At 54.3% G+C, this 20028-nt stretch overlaps 9 protein-coding genes across 9 annotated transcripts; 4 read left to right on the forward strand and 5 right to left on the reverse strand.

The window, feature by feature from the left end:
• Positions 1–19: 19 nt before the first annotated feature.
• Positions 20–1605, reverse strand: CkaCkLH20_04801 (uncharacterized protein; the record flags this gene model as incomplete). Its single annotated transcript, XM_038887520.1, has 2 exons — positions 20–1290; positions 1362–1605. The coding sequence occupies 2 exons, from the start codon at positions 1603–1605 to the stop codon at positions 20–22; spliced, it is 1515 nt and encodes a 504-aa protein (XP_038747127.1).
• Positions 1606–3086: 1481 nt separating this feature from the next.
• CkaCkLH20_04802 (uncharacterized protein) lies at positions 3087–4632 on the forward strand (the record flags this gene model as incomplete). Its single annotated transcript, XM_038887521.1, has 6 exons — positions 3087–3122; positions 3190–3266; positions 3390–3546; positions 3599–4272; positions 4328–4397; positions 4480–4632. 6 exons carry the CDS (start codon positions 3087–3089, stop codon positions 4630–4632), a joined length of 1167 nt encoding a protein of 388 aa, XP_038747128.1.
• A 739-nt stretch (positions 4633–5371) lies between these two features.
• On the forward strand, positions 5372–5939 carry CkaCkLH20_04803 (uncharacterized protein; the record flags this gene model as incomplete). The annotated part of the gene is made up of 2 exons (XM_038887522.1): positions 5372–5609; positions 5683–5939. 2 exons carry the CDS (start codon positions 5372–5374, stop codon positions 5937–5939), a joined length of 495 nt encoding a protein of 164 aa, XP_038747129.1.
• Positions 5940–6160: 221 nt separating this feature from the next.
• Positions 6161–7161, reverse strand: CkaCkLH20_04804 (uncharacterized protein; the record flags this gene model as incomplete). The annotated part of the gene is made up of 3 exons (XM_038887523.1): positions 6161–6197; positions 6272–6853; positions 6956–7161. The coding sequence occupies 3 exons, from the start codon at positions 7159–7161 to the stop codon at positions 6161–6163; spliced, it is 825 nt and encodes a 274-aa protein (XP_038747130.1).
• Positions 7162–8629: 1468 nt separating this feature from the next.
• On the forward strand, positions 8630–10433 carry CkaCkLH20_04805 (uncharacterized protein; the record flags this gene model as incomplete). Its single annotated transcript, XM_038887524.1, has 4 exons — positions 8630–8722; positions 8784–10191; positions 10248–10275; positions 10328–10433. 4 exons carry the CDS (start codon positions 8630–8632, stop codon positions 10431–10433), a joined length of 1635 nt encoding a protein of 544 aa, XP_038747131.1.
• Positions 10434–10588: 155 nt separating this feature from the next.
• On the reverse strand, positions 10589–13584 carry CkaCkLH20_04806 (ankyrin repeat-containing protein; the record flags this gene model as incomplete). Its single annotated transcript, XM_038887525.1, has 2 exons — positions 10589–11047; positions 11755–13584. 2 exons carry the CDS (start codon positions 13582–13584, stop codon positions 10589–10591), a joined length of 2289 nt encoding a protein of 762 aa, XP_038747132.1.
• Positions 13585–14048: 464 nt separating this feature from the next.
• CkaCkLH20_04807 (mitochondrion organization and biogenesis protein) lies at positions 14049–14861 on the reverse strand (the record flags this gene model as incomplete). The annotated part of the gene is made up of 1 exon (XM_038887526.1): positions 14049–14861. The coding sequence occupies one exon, from the start codon at positions 14859–14861 to the stop codon at positions 14049–14051; it is 813 nt and encodes a 270-aa protein (XP_038747133.1).
• A 1090-nt stretch (positions 14862–15951) lies between these two features.
• Positions 15952–17538, forward strand: CkaCkLH20_04808 (uncharacterized protein; the record flags this gene model as incomplete). Its single annotated transcript, XM_038887527.1, has 3 exons — positions 15952–16338; positions 16392–17147; positions 17200–17538. The coding sequence occupies 3 exons, from the start codon at positions 15952–15954 to the stop codon at positions 17536–17538; spliced, it is 1482 nt and encodes a 493-aa protein (XP_038747134.1).
• Positions 17539–18258: 720 nt separating this feature from the next.
• CkaCkLH20_04809 (calcipressin) lies at positions 18259–19017 on the reverse strand (the record flags this gene model as incomplete). Its single annotated transcript, XM_038887528.1, has 1 exon — positions 18259–19017. The coding sequence occupies one exon, from the start codon at positions 19015–19017 to the stop codon at positions 18259–18261; it is 759 nt and encodes a 252-aa protein (XP_038747135.1).
• Between the last annotated feature and the right edge of the window lie 1011 nt (positions 19018–20028).

The following is a 20028-nucleotide window of genomic DNA, read 5'->3' on the forward strand; positions in this document are numbered from 1 at the left end:
TCTCTCTTATGTTCAGCACCTAGTCCATGTCGACGAAGTCCCCACCAGCATTCTCATCTCTGCAGTCATTGAAAAAGTCGGCCCAATCCTCGTTCCAGTCGTCGAGCTCCCCCTTCGTCTCGTAAGGTTTGTACTCTGGAAGTGTCTCGGCAACGACGTGTGACCTGGGCGGCAAGTACGGAGAAGGGACAAGACCCGGGTAATCCGGAAGGATGTTGACGGCGTTGTGTCCGTCGAGGTTGGACGTCTTGCTGAAGGCGTGCTTCTCAACCCAGGCGCAAGGTCGTCGATAGGCGGACCAGCAGACGTGGCAGGTTTCGGCGGCGACTTGCTCGGTGGTCATGTCCAGTCCCACGATCTCGGCGGGATCGATCTCGGCAGCCGTGATCGGCTTGTACTTGATTCGGATACTGCCTCCACTGGTGGGCATGCGTGTTCCGTTGAGGGCGTGGGACACGGCGCACACCCAGTCCTTGGCGTAGTTGGCATCGGGCTTTCCTCCTAAGAGCAAATCCGGCCACATCACCGCCATATAAGTCCAGTTCTCCAGGAAGGTGGCTCTTCTCGGAGCGGCGCGGTCGATAGTTGTGCGCCTGGGAATGAGCCTCATGGTCTGGGCCATGTGGTCCCAGACGACATCCTTGACGTCAGGGTTCACCTCGGGGGCCAAGAAGTTGGGAGGGTTCTGATATTTGTAGTTGCGGACGAACTGCATGACTCTGGAGGCCATGACGTAAGGATCGTTGATGCTGAGGTCTTTCTGATGCGGATGGTACTGATCGTTCGCAGCCGGCAGCAGGCGACCCTTTCTGGGGAACATCTTGTTGTTCTGGAACCAACACGCAACCCGTTTCTGGAGTTGCTTGTCAAACCACTCAGCGCAGATACCGAAGGAGCTGAGCTCGGCAAAATTGGTCCAACCACCGTGAAGAGGTGCTCGGAACCAAGTAACTTCATGGGGCTTGCCATCGTTCATTGCTTGGACTGACACCACAATCGGCGTACCGGGAGGTGGAGGAGACGGCGAGTGCTCGAAAGTAAGGGCCATGGTCCAGCTGAGCGCCTCCGGTTCAAACGCGGCAGGAATCTTGATGGTGAATTTGGGTACGCCGTTGTGCATGACGACCACCGAAGGTGTGCGGAATACCGACATCATTCGTCCGTCGCCATTGATGACCTGGTACCGGAGCCACTCGCGTCTGGGGTCTTGTCCTTCCTCGAGCGGCGGCCGCGGTTCAACTCGGAAGGTGTGTTTGGGTCCCTTGTCGACATCATCTTCGCGAATAGAGACTATGATCAAGGTTAACGAGGCAACTTCGTAGGAAGAAGGTAACTCGAGTGATGTAGAAAAAATGACCTACCCCGACAAAGATTGCGCTTGCAGTCGATGAGCTGGGCGAGGATGTTGCCCTGTCTGCTGCTGTCTTTGCACACCATATATCCCTCGGTATCTTTAGGAATAGTGATCTGCTTCTCGACACCCGCTTCATCCTTGGTGACAATTTTGGTGTCCCGCTTAGTTTTAATTGCGATCATTTCTTCCGGGAGGACGTTGCGAAATCCTTGCTCCTTCTGGAGAGGGGTGAGCGGGAGACTCGTTGCCATGTTGAGTGTGTGACTCCAGGTGTTTCGTTGGTTGTGGTTGTTTAGTTTTGGGGAATCAAGGAGATGGACAATGGAAGAACAGTTTTGGGTGAGAAGGTCGACTATTTGGGCGTTGAAGAAAGTCAAAGGCCAAAAGAAAATCGAGAAAAGTCTGCCTCCAGCCTGAGGTGTCTTTGTCGAAGGCAGCCCAGGTGAGGTGAATTTTTTCAGGCACGGTTGAGGAAGGTGCCGGAGTGACAAAGGAGGCCGGGCTCTCGTGCTCTTCCAATGGCGCCAAATCATTAGTACAGAAACCTTTTCAGAGTCTTTCCAGAGATGGACGAGATCCCTACGGTTGGAAAATGTTGCTATGTAAGGTAGCAAACAGTCTGCCTCAATCCGCCCGTGAGAATCAGCAAGCTACTGAAATCTCGTTTCTTTTCTGCTTCATGTCCTCGAGAACGGTCAGGATTACCCCGCCTTCTTGATTGAGAGAGATGTAATGAGGTTGTCTACAAAAGTAGACGCAGCTGAAAAGGTTTATGACCGAAACCAACAAACTCAGGATGTTGTGGCATGGCGATTCAGTTCGTGACCAGCAATGGAAGACATGAACTGGTGCCATAGGATAGATTGTTTCTATCACCGTTACCTCAAGAATTCAAGAGCTCAGGTGGCAAATGAAATGTGGTGTAAGTCGTAGAGATCTTCCGTGGTTACTAACGCTTTCAGCCACCACTTGTTGTCATCGTCGTCTTCTCAGTTGTTTCTCTGTGGCTGATAGAAATGCAATACACGAGGAGATATATCCATTCACAGAACGCCGTTCATAGACCTTCTTTCTTATGTCCTCTATACATCTTCGTCGCTGTCGCTGTCGCCGTCGTGGTCTTCTCCGTCGTCTCTCTTCTCTGTTGTTGACCTTCAACGTTGTTGCTCTTCGGTTATTCGACAGGCAATACACAAGAAAACTTTACTTTATGTATGATTTGATCTTGAGGACCTTCTTTCGTATGTCTCTTACCTGCAACACACGTTCGAGTATTATGATGTTGGATCGTTGGCTGTCTGAAGAAGTGCCGACTGGAGCCAGGGTCGTCCAGTAAGGTACCTTTTCCCGGGCTTGAAGAGCCACCTACCTCCATAGTAGTAGGTCTTGGCAGCTCCTGAGCAAGCCACGAGGGGCTGAGAATTCTGTGCTCCAGGGGACCCGGCCCGGGACTTGGCGCGGGTGGGGGTTGCCTTCTGGTTTTTTTTGGCTTGTGAGACATGCTATTGGTCATTGTTACGGCCATCTTCGCTTAGGTTCACACACAAAAAAAAACAGTCCAGTATTACTAAGCAGGCCCTACGCCGGCCAAAAATTTCCTGCATCCACCCACCAGCAACACCACTTTTTCGAAGTTCGCGATCTCAACACCTCCCCCTCCGGATCACCACCTCACCTCCGGATCACCACCCCGTCGACGGCCTCACTTCCTACTAATTCTACAGGATACTCGCTGGGATTCAGTACATCCAGGATGTCTCACAGAAAGGTACGCATTTTTCCAAACATTTTTGATACCTATATTTGCGATGTTGGTGATGCTAACTTCAAAATAGTACGAGGCGCCTCGCCATGGCTCTCTGGCCTACCTCCCTCGCAAGCGTGCTGCCCAGCACAGGGGCAGAGTCAAGTCGTGGGTGATTCCCTTTTCCTTCAAATTGGTTGCTCTTGGAAGATTCCGGAGGCTGGATTTCCTTGGTGTTGAACTTTGGTCGATTTGGAGATCATGAGGCTAACATGATGCGCTTCTGAATAGCTTCCCCAAGGATGACCCTAAGCAACCTTTGCAACTCACGGCGGCTATGGGTTACAAGGCCGGCATGACCACGATCGTTCGCGACCTCGACCGTCCCGGCGCCAAGGCCAACAAGAAGGAGGTCGTCGAGGCCGTCTCCATCATTGATACCCCCCCTGTACTACCAACGCAGCCCGCTTGGCTTTGTGCCTATGGCTAACATCTTCCAGATGATCGTTGTTGGTCTTGTGGGCTACATCGAGACTCCCCGCGGTCTGCGCTCCCTCACCACCGTCTGGGCCGAGCACCTCAGCGACGAGGTCCGCCGCCGCTTCTACAAGAACTGGTACAAGTCCAAGAAGAAGGCTTTCACCAAGTACGCCAAGCAGCACTCCGAGAACTCCGGCTCTTCCATCACCCGCGAGCTCGAGCGCATGAAGAAGTACTGCACCGTCGTCCGCGTCCTCGCCCACACCCAGATCCGCAAGACTCCCCTCAAGCAGAAGAAGGCCCACCTCATGGAGATCCAGATCAACGGTGGTTCCGTCCCCGAGAAGGTCGACTTCGGTTACGGCCTCTTCGAGAAGCCCGTCTCCATCGACTCCATCTTCGAGAAGGACGAGGTCGTCGACATCATCGCCGTCACCAAGGGTCACGGATTCAGCGGTGTCACCTCCCGTTGGGGCACCAAGAAGCTTCCTCGCAAGACTCACAAGGGTCTGCGTAAGGTCGCCTGTATCGGTGCCTGGCACCCTTCCCACGTCCAGTGGACTGTTGCCCGTGCCGGTCAGGACGGTTACCACCACCGTACCTCTGTCAACCACAAGATCTACCGCGTTGGCAAGGGCGACGCCGACGACAACGCTTCCACCGAGATCGACGTCACCAAGAAGACCATCACTCCGTATGTTTTGCCTTGTTCCATCCCAACTCAAGTTCAACTACTAACTCATCTTTAGTCTTGGAGGCTTCGTCCGCTACGGCGAGATCAAGAATGACTTTTTGATAGTGAAGGGTTCCATCCCCGGTGTGAAGAAGAGAATTACAACCATTCGAAAGGCGCGTATTTCTTGCGATTTTGATGAAGTTGACGAGCTAACTTTTCCCCTAGTCGATGTGGACTCACACCTCCCGCAAGGCCCTTGAGAAGATCGACCTCAAGTGGATCGACACCTCGTCCGAGTTCGGACACGGCGCTTTCCAGACGCCTGCGGAGAAGAAGCAGTACCAGGGTACTCTCAAGAAGGACCTTGCCACCGCTTAAATGGGGTTCTGAATTTCCTTGTATCATGGTCATGGCATCGGTGTCGACGGTTCTTCACGTATTACTATTCGGATGGTTTGGGACACCTTTGAGGTTAAAAATGAGTGCCTAGGAATCAAAAAGTCAAACCAAATGATACGTACATGACCAGACGCATGTTGTTTCTACGGGGCTCGTGCTATTGATGAAAGTGACATTCTGCTGCGTTGAAGATTTAATGAGCTTGATATCAACCTAGTTGAAGTTACTGGGCGCGGATTCTCAACGATCAAGTCAAATACGAGATTACAGCGCAAGTTTTGCGTTGTTATTGCGCATCAACTCGGGAGCTTTTCAAAAAGGGGTTTGCTGCGTTTTTGAGCATCAGTAATTGAATGAGCTCAATTGAATTGGCAGACGGGACAATCAGCCAGAATCTGCGTAGTGGGGCATTCAGGTCCGACCACACCTAGACATTGCTGCGACGCAAAGCGTAGTTGCGTCATTCCCAGATCTACCCTGTCCAACCACATCGTACATGCCGCAACGAATCGGTCTCGCCCTATTTCTCCCCTTCGCAACCCCTCCATCAACACGAATGACTGCGAGAATCCCCAGAACGGTTACCAGAAATCTCTACCCCAGAGCATTTCGCACCATAAACCGAAGCTTCCCAACGAAAACGGCCGTCAGAACTTCTCAGGTCTCCTCCCCACGAACGACGGTCTCCAGATTCTACACGACCACTACACCCCTCAAAATGTCCGACGCAGACTACGCCGCCTTCCTGGACAAGGCGAACCAGGACCCCAACGAGGGCTACGCCAAGCCGGCGAGCAAGGGCAACGAGTTCAAGGCGCAGGACGAGGGCGCAGAGCTGCCCAAGGCGATCCAGGATGTGTTGAAGCAGGACAAGGTCTACATCTCGGACGCCGACGAGCCGTTTGTCGGCGTAGCACTGAACTGGAATGAGGGCGGCAACGGTTTGCCCGACGAAGGTTTGTCAACAACTTCTTTCTTGGACTCGTGTGTCATGTCAGGAACTACGTTGCTGACTTTTGATAACTCCAGTCGAGTTCGCGCAGTTGATCGAGCACCCCAACCCCGAGAACGCCGACGTCGAGCTCCAGGACCCCGTCGACTGGGACTCGAACGGCGACTACAAGGACATCATCGAGGCGGTGCGCAAGGCCGGCAAGGGCAACGACGTGAGGGTCTACAGCGTGCCCAAGGGCGGCGTCAGGACGGAGTGCTGGGTTGTCACGACCGAGGGCAAGGGCAAGGGCGCAAGACTTGTTGGTGTCAAGGCCTTGGCTGTCGAGAGCTAAGTGAATTTCTCATTTCGGCTCAACAATTGTTCAGCAAGATGGACGTGTAAAAATAAGAAGTCATGAGCTCAGCTCAGCTCTATGATGCAAGAGATTGATACCCAACATATTTTCACTAAACTAAAGTAATCCGGGTATGGTTCGCCTTGTCCCATTCGAAGACACGGCCTCTTTTCCCTTTCAGTATGGTAAATCCCAGCCGCCTATAGACCATATTCGTTTCAGTCCATTCTTCGCAGCGCATCAACGCCAGGAGGCCTAGACGCCGACGCCGTTTCCCGATACTCTCGCCAAGCGCCAGACACTCGACAACTGTCCCATCGGGAACGCACTCTTTGTCTTCAAAGCAGTCCGGCGCAAATAATTCCTTGTATAGCCCATCTTCCATGTCATTGACGGTGAAATCGTAAGACTCCGCATCATTCGAAGTGATGGTTGCTCGCAGTATTGGCCCAGAGATGTCAATGGATCCGTCAGATACCTCGCCCATTGGATCCAACCCCTTGAGCGTGCATTTTGCATCGTGAATATCGCAGAGAGGCCGATACGGTTCTCCAGACCTGGTTGTCGAACCCAAGGACCACGTGAAGCATGGCGTCACCGTCGCCACAACAGAAGCCCAGGACCACGAAGGGGCGCAGTAAACGTATGGAATATCGGCATATCCTTGTTTGTTGTAGAACTCGTCATGGTAGCACCAGGTGAGGTCTGCGAGCAGGCTCTTCCGCCATAACCCCGCCAGATATTCATCATCGCTGTCCCGAAAAGCCAGGCATCTCTTCGCGATCCCAGATATCGCGGGCAGCTTGTCAGAATCATATGTCAGCTTGCGCATGGCGTAATCACTGACCACGCGATGCCACTTCTCGACCGGGTCCTGTTCATCGTTATGGAACTCCATTGCCGAATGCTGCCTGTTATTCGGGTGTCCGCACTCGCATATTACCCGTGTTTGGCGACAGGACCAAGATACTTCCTGCGGACCGAAGCGCAGGCACCGCCGTGAGAGTCTGGACTCTTGAAAGGTCCAGCCGCGATCCTGGAGGGGGTTAAGCTCATAGGACTTCCATCCATGGGGGTTCAGGCGAATGTAGACCGATGTGCCATCGAAGGTCCCGAGGAGGTGATCGGGCTCCGTTGGCTCGGAGAAGATACCGGTATGCACTCCTGGGGAGTATTCTGCGCAGATATTAAGAAAGGCGTTTTCGTAGATGGAAGCCATTTGCGAGGCTTGTTCTTCCCAATCTGCTCTAACATCTTGTATAATGCATAGGGCATCTATCCAAAGATACCGGATGCCCAGCTTTTGGGTAAGAGTGACGGCGTCGCGCAGGGTTGGCGGGAGACCGTCGAAGCCCTTTCCGTCCAAGAAAACAGGCAAATTGTCCCTGGTCATCAAGAAGTCGTGGTCTTCTCCCCAACGATAGCTGAGACAAGCATAGCGATCCTTCTCCTCAGGCCCTGGTTCTCTGAGGCGAAGCTGCCCGCCTTCAACTGCAATGACACGTTTTGGCAGCTTAGTGGGTTCTCCCGGTCCGCACCTCTCATGGCATGATTGGCATTCCGCAATCCACGCTTTTGCCTTCTTGGTTGTGTCGTCGGATCCAGTGGAAACGCCGATTCTGAATCGGTCAACCAAGTCAAAACCGTTGACTCTCTGCAACCTTATAGCATCACGATCGTCAGGCCTGAGCTCTATTCGATCTTCAACAGAAGAGGTGAATATCTCAAGGGTCTCCAGAAGTCCGTGCCAGGAAAGTTTGACCGATATGTAGAACAAAGAATGAATTGACCCATGGTAATCCGGATTGAAAAACTCAATGGACACCTGCTCCAAGCCGGAAAAGTCGTTTACATTTGCGTTTGGACAAGCCTCGCCTATGCGTGCCAAACCTGACTTGCTAGAGAGCGAGTATCTTCTGTCGTCAGAAATGGCTCCATCTTGCCAATGTCGACGACTTTGAATGTCCGTGGTGCCCGAATCGGATGGCCTGTTCGTTTCGCCTGACAGAAAAACTCTCACGGCTTTCTCGAGCAAACTGCAGACGAAGCATCCAATGTTGTTCGTGCGGGAAACATGACCGAGGGACCATGCATGGGAGATAGGGAACCTCAGCATAATCCACTCCTGCAAGCAGGATCCATAAAATAAGGCAGCAGCTCCGAGATCTACAGTTTATCTGGCTTCCTAATCAGCGAGCTCCTCCCGTATATCCTCGTGAGTAGTAGGCAAGGCAAACAATTGAAGATGATGAGCGTGCTGAGACCGACGATACCGGCTATGGCATCCATATCCATGATTTTGAGAGGCACAGGCGCATGTGTCAGGTTCGTAACCACAACGAGTGATCTGTGTCCTTCAGAATGTATAATACAAGCTGAAAACGTAGCTGAGTGTCTCAGGTTTAAATACACCAACCGTGTGATGCCGTACAATTCGTACCTAACTTAGCTCCGTTGACGTTGTCGTCTAATGTTCTAGACAAGATTGGCGGACCAAGAATCCAAGACAGTTGGGCCACGGAGCTTTGTTCTCTGAGTCGCCGCCGTTGAGCGCGGGGTTGCCACAAACGGACGCTTATCGCAACGCTCCGGCAGTGACGTTCCGCTTATCGGGCCCTTGCGCCCCTCCAAGTCCGCCGGGCCAGTCCAAATAATTAAGTCGACTCCGGGAAGCTCAATCAACCCATCTGATTACGGTGACTCAGATACAACACAAACCAACGCCTCACCAGAACACACGATCAGCCTCGCCAGCGGACCGGAACAGAATGTCGGGACCTGTAAGTCCCCGGACCTTCTCAATTGACCTCGCCGCACCCATGTAACTGACCAGAAACCCAGCGCGCCGTTGTCCCGTCCCTCGAGACGGTCAGGTCCGTCCTGGCCGCCCCCGCCGGCAACAAGAAGCCTACCCTCGTCCCCGTATATCGCCAGATCTCCTCCGACCTCATCACACCTTCCGCCGCCTACCTCAAGGTCTCCGCCGCCCATAAGGACTCCGACTACTCCTTCCTCTTCGAAAGCGCCGCCACCGAGCGCGTCGGCCGCTACAGCTTCGTCGGCGCCGGTCCCAGAAAGGTCCTCGCCACGGGACCCGGCTTCGGTCCGGAATGCGACCCTCTACCCGCCCTCGAGGCCGAGCTGGCCCAGCACGTCGTCGCGCATGTGCCGGGTCTGCAGCTCCCGCCCATGGCTGGCGGTGCTGTCGGATACGTGGGGTATGATTGTGTGCGGTACTTCGAGCCCAAGACGGCGCGGCCGATGAAAGATGTCCTGAAGATCCCGGAGAGTCTGTTCATGCTGTTCGACACTATTGTGGCATTCGACCGTTTCTATGGCGTGATCAAGGTCATCACATATCTTCACGTCCCGGATGATCTGGCGCAGTTGGAGACGGAATACCAAAAGGCGACAAAGACGATCGACGAGCTCATTGCGGTACTCAATGCCCCAGAAATTCCTATTCCGGAGCAGCAACCGATCAAGCTGAACCAGGAATACACTTCAAACGTCGGACAGAAGGGATACGAGGCGCATGTTACGGAACTAAAGAAGCACATCGTCAAGGGCGACATCATCCAGGCGGTCCCCTCGCAAAGGTTCGCCCGCCCAACGAGTCTGCACCCGTTCAACATCTACCGCCACCTGAGGACGGTAAACCCGTCACCATACCTCTTCTACGTCAACTGCAAAGACTTCCAGATCGTCGGCGCGTCGCCGGAGCTGCTCGTCAAGTCGGAGGGAGGAAGAGTCATCACGCACCCCATCGCGGGTACGGTGAAGAGAGGGAAGACTCCGGAAGAGGACCAAAGATTGGCGGACGAGCTGCGCAACTCGCTCAAGGACCGCGCGGAGCACGTCATGTTGGTGGATCTGGCGCGCAACGACGTCAACCGCGTGGGAGACCCGTACACGGTGCGTGTAGACCACCTGATGGTCGTGGAGAAGTTCAGCCACGTCCAGCATCTGGTTTCGCAGGTTTCTGGCGTGTTGAGGCCGGATCAGACGAGATTCGATGCATTCCGCAGCATATTCCCCGCAGGCACGGTATCTGGAGCACCCAAGGTCAGGGCGATGGAGTTGATCGCCGAGCTGGAGAAGGAGAAGAGAGGTATCTACGCCGGCGCGGTCGGTTACTTCGGTTACGGCGGTGTCAACGAGAAGGGTGAGGAGGTGGAGGGTGCTATGGATACGTGTATCGCACTGAGGACGATGCTTGTCAAGGACGGCGTGGCATACTTGCAAGCTGGTGAGTTTACCCCTATTCGTGATAGAGATGTGACGATGCTGATATTAGTGACACAGGTGGCGGCATTGTCTTCGACTCGGATGAGTGAGTTATCCCTCTTCATGCGGTAAAACTTCGCGTGCTAACTGAATTGCAGATACGATGAGTGGATGGAGACGATGAACAAGCTCGGCGCGAACATGCAGTGCATAACGACGGCGGAGGAGCTGTATTATGAGCAACAGCAGGCCGCCAGTAAATGATAATAGATGAAAATACATATGATTCACAACGATGTCAAAAGCTCTTTTGTCTGGCTATGAAGCTGGCCGACACGTTTTGCACAGAGTGTCAAGAAACGTGGATTTTGATAGAAATACGCGTTGAATCCAGGGGTTTACTCATTAGGATATGTCTTCTATGTCTTGATCATGGACCCTAGGAACAGCCCGAGAGCCGTGAGCGCTAGGGCCAGAGGTGTCGTTGCGTTCTGCAAATCTCCCTCGATAAGACCGAGTAGATATAGAACACAGAATATAAGGAAAGGGGACAGGCAGAGGAGAATGTAGACCGAAGTCATGAGAGCCGAGCGCCGTTCTTGTACGTAAAGACCCCAGAACTGCTCCCTCGCCTTACCTCTCTCGTTGAGATAGAGGTACCGCTGTGGTATGCAGTCCACCGTGTCGTCGACCCCGTCAGCGCTGTCATACGGTAACTCCTGTGTCTTCTCAAGTATTTGGTTGTAGATGTGTCGGAACTCCTCCGGTGACACTGGCGGGTCGTGCTGCGCGGGCCGGGGATAGAAGTAGTAGTCTTTCTTGTCGGGTTCGGGTAGTCCAAGGCCAAGGTGTGCAATACCACCCTGGAACCTCCGGAACTGAGAGTTGACTTGTTGTTAGTTTCAATCAGCAGTGTGTGAGGGTGATGATACTGCACACTGAGGAGTGATGATAAGAAGTCTCGCAAAATATGAGGATACAAGAGGAAAAGAGAAGACACAAGAGTATCAGTTGAGAGTGAAGATTTGACAGTTGGTGTCTCCGAGTACAAGGAAGGCTCAAGTCATATGAACTTACCTTGACAAAATCGCAATGGGAGAATTTGTACGGCGACAACCAATACCTCCAACTTCCCTTGAACTCTCGATATGCTTGCCTCAACTCCTGTCCAAAGTCGTCGGTCTTCAAGTAAAGGGAGGGAAGTTGCTTGAAGCCACTCCGGCCTGTTTTGGCAACTAAGAACATATACCTAGGCCGAGGAAGCTCTTCTTTGCCGCTCGCCTGCTTCCCCTGGCTAGATGGCGCAGGTCCATGCATACTGGACTCCGATGAATCGCTCGTTTTGATAGATATTGTTCCTAAAGACGATACAGGACCGGTTGGCGGAATCTCCGCCGGCATACCGGATGCTGGTCGACTTGCCGACGAACCGTGTTGTCTCTCATTCAGGGGATAGCGCTGCAACAACACAGCAATGCTTGCGAACGCCGAAGGAACGACCTCCCATCTCATGTCGCCACATTTCTAAGACAGTATGTGAGCTACACGAGTTGAGGGGTTAGATCGGGTTTCCTCGTGGACTTACACATTGCCAACCAACTCTGACCTCGGATGAGCTCATCTTATGTTTGGGGGATGGTAGAGGCCGCCAGTCCCAATTCTCTCCAGAGATGGTCTCAAGCCATACTTGGATTCGATCCAATCTCGTCGGTGTACTTTCCACATCAACGAGTATGCGTTCCGGTCGTGATTCCTTCAGCTCGGTCAGTATGACTTGCATTTTCGTCCTCATTGCCCCCCAGTAGCTGTCACTCATGTCCTTCCCCTCCAGTATCTTGGTAACCATCTTGGCAGCCTGCGAATGGAAGGTGGGATTAACAAATTCAGAGAGTGCCCTAGCCATCTTCTCAAAGGCAAAGCTATTGTGGATGAAGGTGCTGATGTTGCCAAAATCAACATCTGCCGATTCTTCTTTCCCCCCCTGCGTGGGCTCGCTGTCCTCTACCTCCCCGTTCTCGGCTTCGTCTTCCTCGTCCAACTCAAGGTCGTTTTTCTGCACTTCGGCTCCTATAGCGGTAACTGGCGCGTCCTTCTCTTCAGACATACCTGACTCTTCAGAAGGCTGGAGAATCACAGGCTTGAGATATTTCTCAGATACTCTCATGGTAACCGCCGAGGCGATAGGAACTCGATATTGCCGCAAAAAGACCGCGGATTGAGTTTCCTCTTTCGTCGTTGCCTCAATCACCAGCTCTTGTCCAAGACGCCTTAATAGACGGGCTAGATTCCTTCGCAGTCGATCGGAAGTCCCTACTCCCTGTTGGTGGACGGCTGCCACGAACAGCGGGATCAACTTCTCGTTATTGACAAGAAACGATATTGCTTTACTGAGACCAGACTGTGCCGGGCCTGATGCCGCGGATCCGACTAGGGTCGACGAGGACTCGAATGAAGCCACGGAACTTGTGTCCCAGTCATCCAAGTCTTCCTCCTGACCCAATCCCTCGTTCTGGACCCCGAGCGGCGGGAACAGAGGTCCCACATGACTGAAGTACGCGGGAGACTTGGCTAGAAAGTCCCTGAGGTGTGGTGATTTCACGAGCTCCTCACACTTATCCCAGGTTGAGTACTTCTCGGCCCAGTCATCCCTCCAGGCGAATATCGAAGGGTCCTTGATCTTCATCAAGATCGCTTCTTGAAGGCGTAAGAATGCTTTCGCGTCGCCTTCGCCGTATTCCGGGGGTATCGCCACATCAAAGAGTCCGTTTAGCGAATACGCCAGGTCTTCCAACCTCGTAGCATTCCGGCTTGCGGCCCACAACATCCTCCGAGCGACAGACACGTTGGCCAGACTGCCCCCCTCGAGAACGTAGGGGTCGATGCCGGTTATCTCGAACAGCAATGACGATATCTGGGACCGTCTCCCCAAGTATTCCCATCGGCGAGAGTAGAATGCAAGATGAGTGGGAGCTATGAGTTCCTGGAGCGTCCATGATCGAGTAAACCACCTGCTGTGCCTCAGATGAGTGTGTTGACCGTCGAGCGCAGTGATGACCGGGAAGGTGAGAGAGGGCAACGTCGGGAGGTCGACATCGGATAAGTGAGCGATGCAGAGCGCAGCAGACCTGAACAGCCGGAAGCTAGAGTTGATCGACTCGTCGAGCTCCTTGGCGTCGGCTCTGTCCGTACAGCATGTGTCGATCCAGATGTACTGCAGCCCTTCACCGCGCGCGATGCGGCATGCCTCGCGTACCTTGGAGAACCCGGCCTTCTGCTTTGCCTGCTCCTTATCCGCTACGAGATCCTTGTAAAGCACTTCCTCTGGGCCCCAGGTGTGAGATAGAACTGCGTAGGGTGCCTCGGCGCCATTTGGGAGGTGCACGAAGTCGAGTGAGTTGGTTGTCAGAAAAATCATGTCGGGACACAATGAGAGAGAAGAGGTACTCCCGAGTCAGGCGAGAACTTGTGTTCCTCGCAGATCTTTCGCGCGAGGGCTGTGCCTCAGATGTGTTCGTGCTTGAAGCTGGAGAAGTTGCATTTCACGTGGCCCAATGAGATGCATTCTGCATATGCAGGTGAGAGGAGCAAGTCGTAGGATTTGATGAGTGGCCCTGATTGAACAGTAAAAGTAGTGGGGTGATATTTTCGACTGCATCGGTGCTGTAGACTGAGCCCGCGAGCTATCTTTCACCTCGATTAGGGTATATAGAGTTGAGATAATGTTCGAGTTGCCATGGCCAAATGATGAGACTGTATACGGCCTCAAAACCACAGTCGGTAACTCATAGATGTTTTCGTTTGTAGTCAGCAATGCGTTATGCTGCCGAATTCTTCCGCTGCCCGGGCCTCAAAGATTTGTCGTGGATCATGTAGTCTCCCTCACATGATGCTATCCCCCAGCTTCCGCTGCAACTTCTCCCCCTGATCCTCCCTCGCCTCCTCCGCCTGTCTCCTCTCGATCGCCGCCTTACGGTTCTCGTGGAACGACTTGTCGCGCGCGACGCCCTCCCGGCGCCACTTCTGCGGCGGCTTGACGCCCATCTCGGCCCACCGCGACCACACGTTGACGCCGCGCCGGAACCACCTCTCCTGCCTCTTCTGCTCCTCCTCGGGCGACGCCTCCCACTTGGCGCGCAGGATCCTGCGTATCGCCTCGGGCGACATCTCGAACATGGCCGCCAGCTTCGCCGTCGTGTACTCCTCCGGGTACTGCGCGTGGAGCGCCTTGATGCCCGCCATGGCGTCCGGCGAGAGCCGCTTCATCGGCCTCCACCCCTCGGGGAACTTTTCTTTCAGCGCCTCCTTCTGGATCTTCCAGTGCTCCTGCTTGTTGTGCATCTCCCGCCTCCGGGTCTTGGCGTGTTCCCGTCTCTCTTCTTCGGTGAGCTCGCTCGGTCTTTTCCTCCGCGGGCCCTCGGCGAATCCTTTCGACTCCCATTTTGATACCCCAATCTTCCTGAATCCCTCGCCCCCCTCATTCTTTTCTTGCTGCTGCTTCTCTGTATTCCTGGCTGGCGTCGTGCTGGGCTTCTGGGAAATCGTTGTGAATGTGGACTTTGATGTGGTTCGGTATGCAGGGAGTAGGTTGCTGCCGATGCGCTGCGGCAGTCGCGTTGCTGCGGGCTCGATGTGTAGCTGCGACATGCTGGCGAGCAAAGCTCGTAGGGGGCTTTGGCGGCACAAGCAATGCATGATTGCGGTTTCGTCGGCCGAATCGTTTGGGGAAAGGGGACGATTGAGGTTTGTTGGCTCGAGATGCAGTTTGGTCTGAGGATGCGACTTGGATGCGGAAAAAAAAAGTCGCCCGGCCTTAATTTTTTAGAACTGCAGTCCCTAGTCGCGGCGGGATGGAGCGCGCTACAGTGGGGCCGCCGCAGTGGCTCTCCGGGGAAAGGGTACCGCTACGCCGGTGGCACCGGCCAAGGATCCGGTCGAGCGCCAATTAGCGTCAGCGTCTCTTCGTCATCACTTTGTCTTGAGACATTGGAAGTTCAACCAACTCCTTACAACTTCAGGAACACGATCTAGACTCAAAATTCCTAACCATCAAATATTGATACCAAACAAATTGACAGCGACAATAACAAATGTGTTGCTGTTGCTCTTCTGACTACGGCAGTACAGAGCTACAAACAACCAAATAAGCCCAACCCCGCACAAGCTGCGCGGATAGGCTACTAGCTGAATTGCATGTGCAAATTCATGGCATCATCCATGCTCCGCGGTCTCCAGCACCAGCTGGTGTTCGCCCTCCATCCCATCTCGTACCAACCAACAATCGGGACTCCCTGCCAAGAGGTGGAAAATGTGACCCGGTGATTCGCCAGGCGTAGCCGCCGCAACCCCTCGTCCGAATAGGGTCACCAGCTCGGTTATGGTTTCTGGCTTCGTAAGTGCCAGCGGGCATGTGTTCGAGAGAACACGACAAAGAGGCTTCGAGTCAACGAGTTGAACGTGATCAAGTCTTGAGTGTCCTATCATATGATTTACGGTTGTTGTTTCCAGAGTTAAAAAGCCCTTGACTTTCCTTAGCGCTAAGCAAGTTCTGGGGAGACAGTGTTTGAGTTCGATGAAGTCATCTCTTGCGTTGATTTGAGTATTGCCACTGAGTTCAGACTCAAGTGGAGTAGGCAACTCCAACACCATACCATCTCACTAGCATCCGGTCATCTCTCTTATTGCTGCCTCATTACCTTCACTCAATATACTTACAAGATACTTACTCATCTAAACGCACTTCTCATCGCCACTCACTCTCGTCTCTTACCAATCAACTCTCCCAATGGCAGGCTTTCTCTGGCACAGAGGCAAGGAGTGGGTATCAGCCTGGGACTACTCCTTTAGATGGACTGATGAGCATCTCACATCCGACGACCTTCGGCCGTTGATATACACATACGATGAGCTGGGAGCTCAAGCCCTGGACAGACTGGATGAGATTTCGCCACCCGTCAAGCCCCCAACACCCAGCGAAAAAGGAGACAACTCCCCAAAGGAGAAGTGCCCTCACCGAGATCTTTACGCTCTTTTGAGAGACAACGCCGGCTCCGATGAGATCCTGGGGAAACTATGGACGGAAGTAAACACCATCCCGGAGTGGGTAGACTGGGCCCAAATCGAGCGCGGTCAAAAAGTCTTCGTCCGCTACGCCGGCCCAGCCATTTTCGCAGTAAGTCCAACGACACCCCTTAACACAAGAAGCACCCACTAACACCACAACAGCTCACCTTTCAATCCCTCGTAGGTGGCTTCGGCGGCCGCCGCGTAGTCGAGACGCTCGCCCGCACAGGTGGCTTCGGCGTCAAAGTAACCCGCCGCCGCCTCCTCGAGACCTTCCAGCACATTCTCCAGGTCACCCGGGACCTGCCGTCCATCCAGCCCGGCGGCGAGGGCTTCGCGTCCTCCATCCGCGTCCGCCTCCTCCACGCCGCCGTCCGCCGCCGCATCCTCGCCCTGGCCAAGGAGAAGCCCTCCTACTACGACGTCCAGGCCTGGGGCATCCCCGTCAACGACCTCGACTCCATCGGCACCGTCTCGACCTTCTCCGCCACGCTCATCTGGATCGGCCTGCCGCGCCAGGGCATCTACATGACGGACCGCGAGAAGGAGGACTACCTCGCGCTGTGGCGCTGGGTCGCACACGTGCTGGGCACCCCGACGGACGTGTTCGAGAGCGTCGGGCGCGCGAGGGCCATGATGGAGAGCCTCATGGTCTCGGAGATTGAGCCGTCCGACACGTCGCGCGCGCTGGCGACCAATGTCTTGACCGGGTTGAGCAACCAGCCGCCGTCGTACGTGTCGAGAAACTTCCTCGCGGCGGAGACGTATTGGTTGAACGGACCGAAGCTGGCGCGGGCGTTGGGGGTCGAGCGGCCGCCGTTTTACTACTCTCTCCTGGTCGTCGGGCAGTGCATCTTCTTCATGGTGATGTGTTACTCACATCGCTTGTTCCCGGGGTGGGACGAGAATCGAAATAAGGTAAGTGGTATCACCACATGAAGTTGTTCTCCAACTAAAAGACACCCCTCAGAAACTCCAAAAGGGACTCTTCAACATAACAATCAACAAGCCCGAGCTCGGCGCCCTGGGAAAGGAGACCAACTTCGAGTTCCAGTACATCCCGACGCTCGACATGATGTCCACCGAGGCCGCGAGCCGAACTCACCACCACGACGCAAACCCGGCAGACAAAGACAGCGGCAGCGGGCCCTCCCCCGCGCGGGTGCGGCGCGTGCGCAAGACGGAGCGAAGGAACCTCGCGGCGCTCATCCTGGCCCTCGTCGTCGCGGGACTGCTTTCTTGGCTGGGTGTGAGGAGCGCCTCAGCGCTGTTTGGGAGCATCGCCGGGATGTCGCCGTCGGCTTGGTGATGCGAAAGTAGACGATGGGCCCCCGGGTCCGGCTGGGCGAACGGTTGCAATGCAGGAAGGAGCACGGGCGTCGGGTTGATCCCGCCTGCCGCCGGTTGGTCGACCGGTCTTTTGGAGCCGTGGTATTTATGTATACGTACTGTTTTCCTTGTTTGCGAGCGAATGTTGGATCTCGTTCCCCCAGACCTGTTTTTGGGGGTGTCGATCAGTGTATCTGAAGATCAAACGGTTTTGTCTTGGGATTCTTTTTGTGGGTTCCTCGGTTGTCTCCACGGCATGAAAGTCGCTGCCGCAGCTCTGGTGTGTGTGGTGGGAGCATAGATCGTATGTCACAGTGAGACAGACTCAGGGAACCACTCAGTTGGTTGGGTTGGTAATCAGCTTGTTTCGTTTCGCAGCACCGTCATACGGTCGCTGTGACGGGGAATCTAGTGTACAGAAAATATGTGCCTCTCTGCTAAGAAGAGACGGCAGGGTACTAATGAAACTTTTTTACCATGGCTCGGCAGCAGCCATCCTCCACGAAAACGACAGTCATTCCTTTCCTCTCAGTTGAAGTGACTCTCCGATCCCAAATGCGTAACCTATTCTTTCCCTCGTAACGCCGTCGCAAGATATAAACCGTGTGAAGATGCTAAGTGCGCCCAATCCTGGTTCGCCGCATATCCGTGTCGTGTCCAAACGCCAGAACCATTATCGCTCCTTTGAAACAAACTGTCTTCATGCGTGGTGCATGAGCTCCACTGGCGGGCGAGCAGTGTGCGCCATGATGGGCTTGCTGTTCTCGATGGGACTGATTTCCATAGGCTCGTCCGTCATATCCTCGAGGCAAATGGCGGGGAGATCGGGGCTGGCACCCTGGGCATCAGGCTTGTAGAGGAGCGTTGAGCTGCGGCTGCGCGTTTGGTGGGAACCGTCGACAGGGCTGATGGGTGTCTCGATGCCGGAGGGGCGGTGGTGGAGCTTGGCGAGAGCGTCTGCCAGATCCTCGGCGTGGACCATCTTGTTAGGAGCGTCCTCGAGCTTCATCTCCCAACCGTGAGGTGGCGAAGGGGGAGGAGAGATGAAGAAGAGCTTGCCGGCGTCGGGGAGGGCGAGGTGGCGGTCGGTAACCTCAACGGGAGTGGGCTGGCCAAAGTAGACACGGACGCGCTCGCCCATTACTGCCTCGCCGTCCCAAATGCGACGGACGGCGATGGCATCATCTTCCGAGAAAAAGGAGACGACAATTCGGCGGAAGGACTTCAGAGGTGCCCATGAGTGAATCGGCGCCGTCTTGGTAACCAGGTCGCGAATGGTCTGCAGGTTATCGGGACGGAAGACATTGGTGTCGTTGAGGTTTGTGAAGAGGAGAGTGTTTGACGGCGGCGTGGGCTGGACGAGAGGCGGCAAGGAGGTGAGGTCGAGGGAAAGCGACTTGTTGGAGCCGGTTGACCGTCTAGAGAAGAGCGGGCGGGTGTCTGACTTGGGTGATTCCATTTTGGTGGTTGTGAGGTTGTGTGTGTGTAGAGGTGGTTGGTTGCGATAGTGATGGTGATGGCGAGACGTGTGATTCTCGTTGTTCTATGTCGATGATGTGGTGGGCTTGGTCATCTGCAGTCAAGGTGATTCGTTGACTCTTGTGTCGTGTGTATCTTGTTTTGTTTGGAAGTAGGGACTGGAACGAGGCAAGATGATGGTAATGCGGGAGGCGGCCTTGGTTATATGTTTTGAGAGAGTGGCTGCGCAGCGGCGGCGGCAGCGGTCTAAGGCCGCTGGGTCCCGTCGGGCGGAGTGTGGGATGGTTGGTGGATGGATGGCTGAGTGGACACTGAGGTAAACTGAACTGAACAGTGAGAGGGGTGTGCAGTGTTGGGTACACTGTAGGTAGGTAGGTTGTCTGTGTGATGAAACGGCAAGGCCACACGGACTCACGGGCCCGTTTGAAGTTTCGCCGCCTTCGAGCCGTCGCAGTGGTGGAGACGCTGGAATACGTCCGTGGTTCCTTATCCGGCAGCGTTACCCTGTACCTTAGGTAGGATGTTGGCAACTGCCTTCTTCCTTCCATTTACACGAGGTCGGATGATGAGATACACTCATGGTTACTGGATAACCGTACAGCAAGAACCTTGGCGAACAAGAGTAAGACTAAGGTACTTCAGTAAGGTAAGGTACTTGCCGCTAAGCACGGAGCATGTTGAGCACAGAGTTGTCTAGCACAGGGCACCTTACAACACCAGCACGTCGGCAATGGCAAATTGAGGCTGTGCAGAGAAAAGCGAGAGGGAAAAAAATGCTTTTCCTCACTCCAGACTCCAGTAGGCTTGGCGATTTCTGCTAGGTTCGTTACCCAAAAAAGTCAGCAAGCGTGTTATCCCGTGTGTTGTGTGTGGCCGTCTCCTCAGTAATGCTCCCTCAATGCTGGCCAAACCCTTGCAAATGGTTGAGTTCCCCTGCGGCCTGCTGCGGTTGCGATTGCTGTTGACCGGGCTCGAGTGGTTCAAAGGAAAC

This window comes from Colletotrichum karsti (assembly GCF_011947395.1).
Source record: "Colletotrichum karsti strain CkLH20 chromosome Unknown Scaffold13, whole genome shotgun sequence".
Taxonomy (NCBI): domain Eukaryota; kingdom Fungi; phylum Ascomycota; class Sordariomycetes; order Glomerellales; family Glomerellaceae; genus Colletotrichum; species Colletotrichum karsti.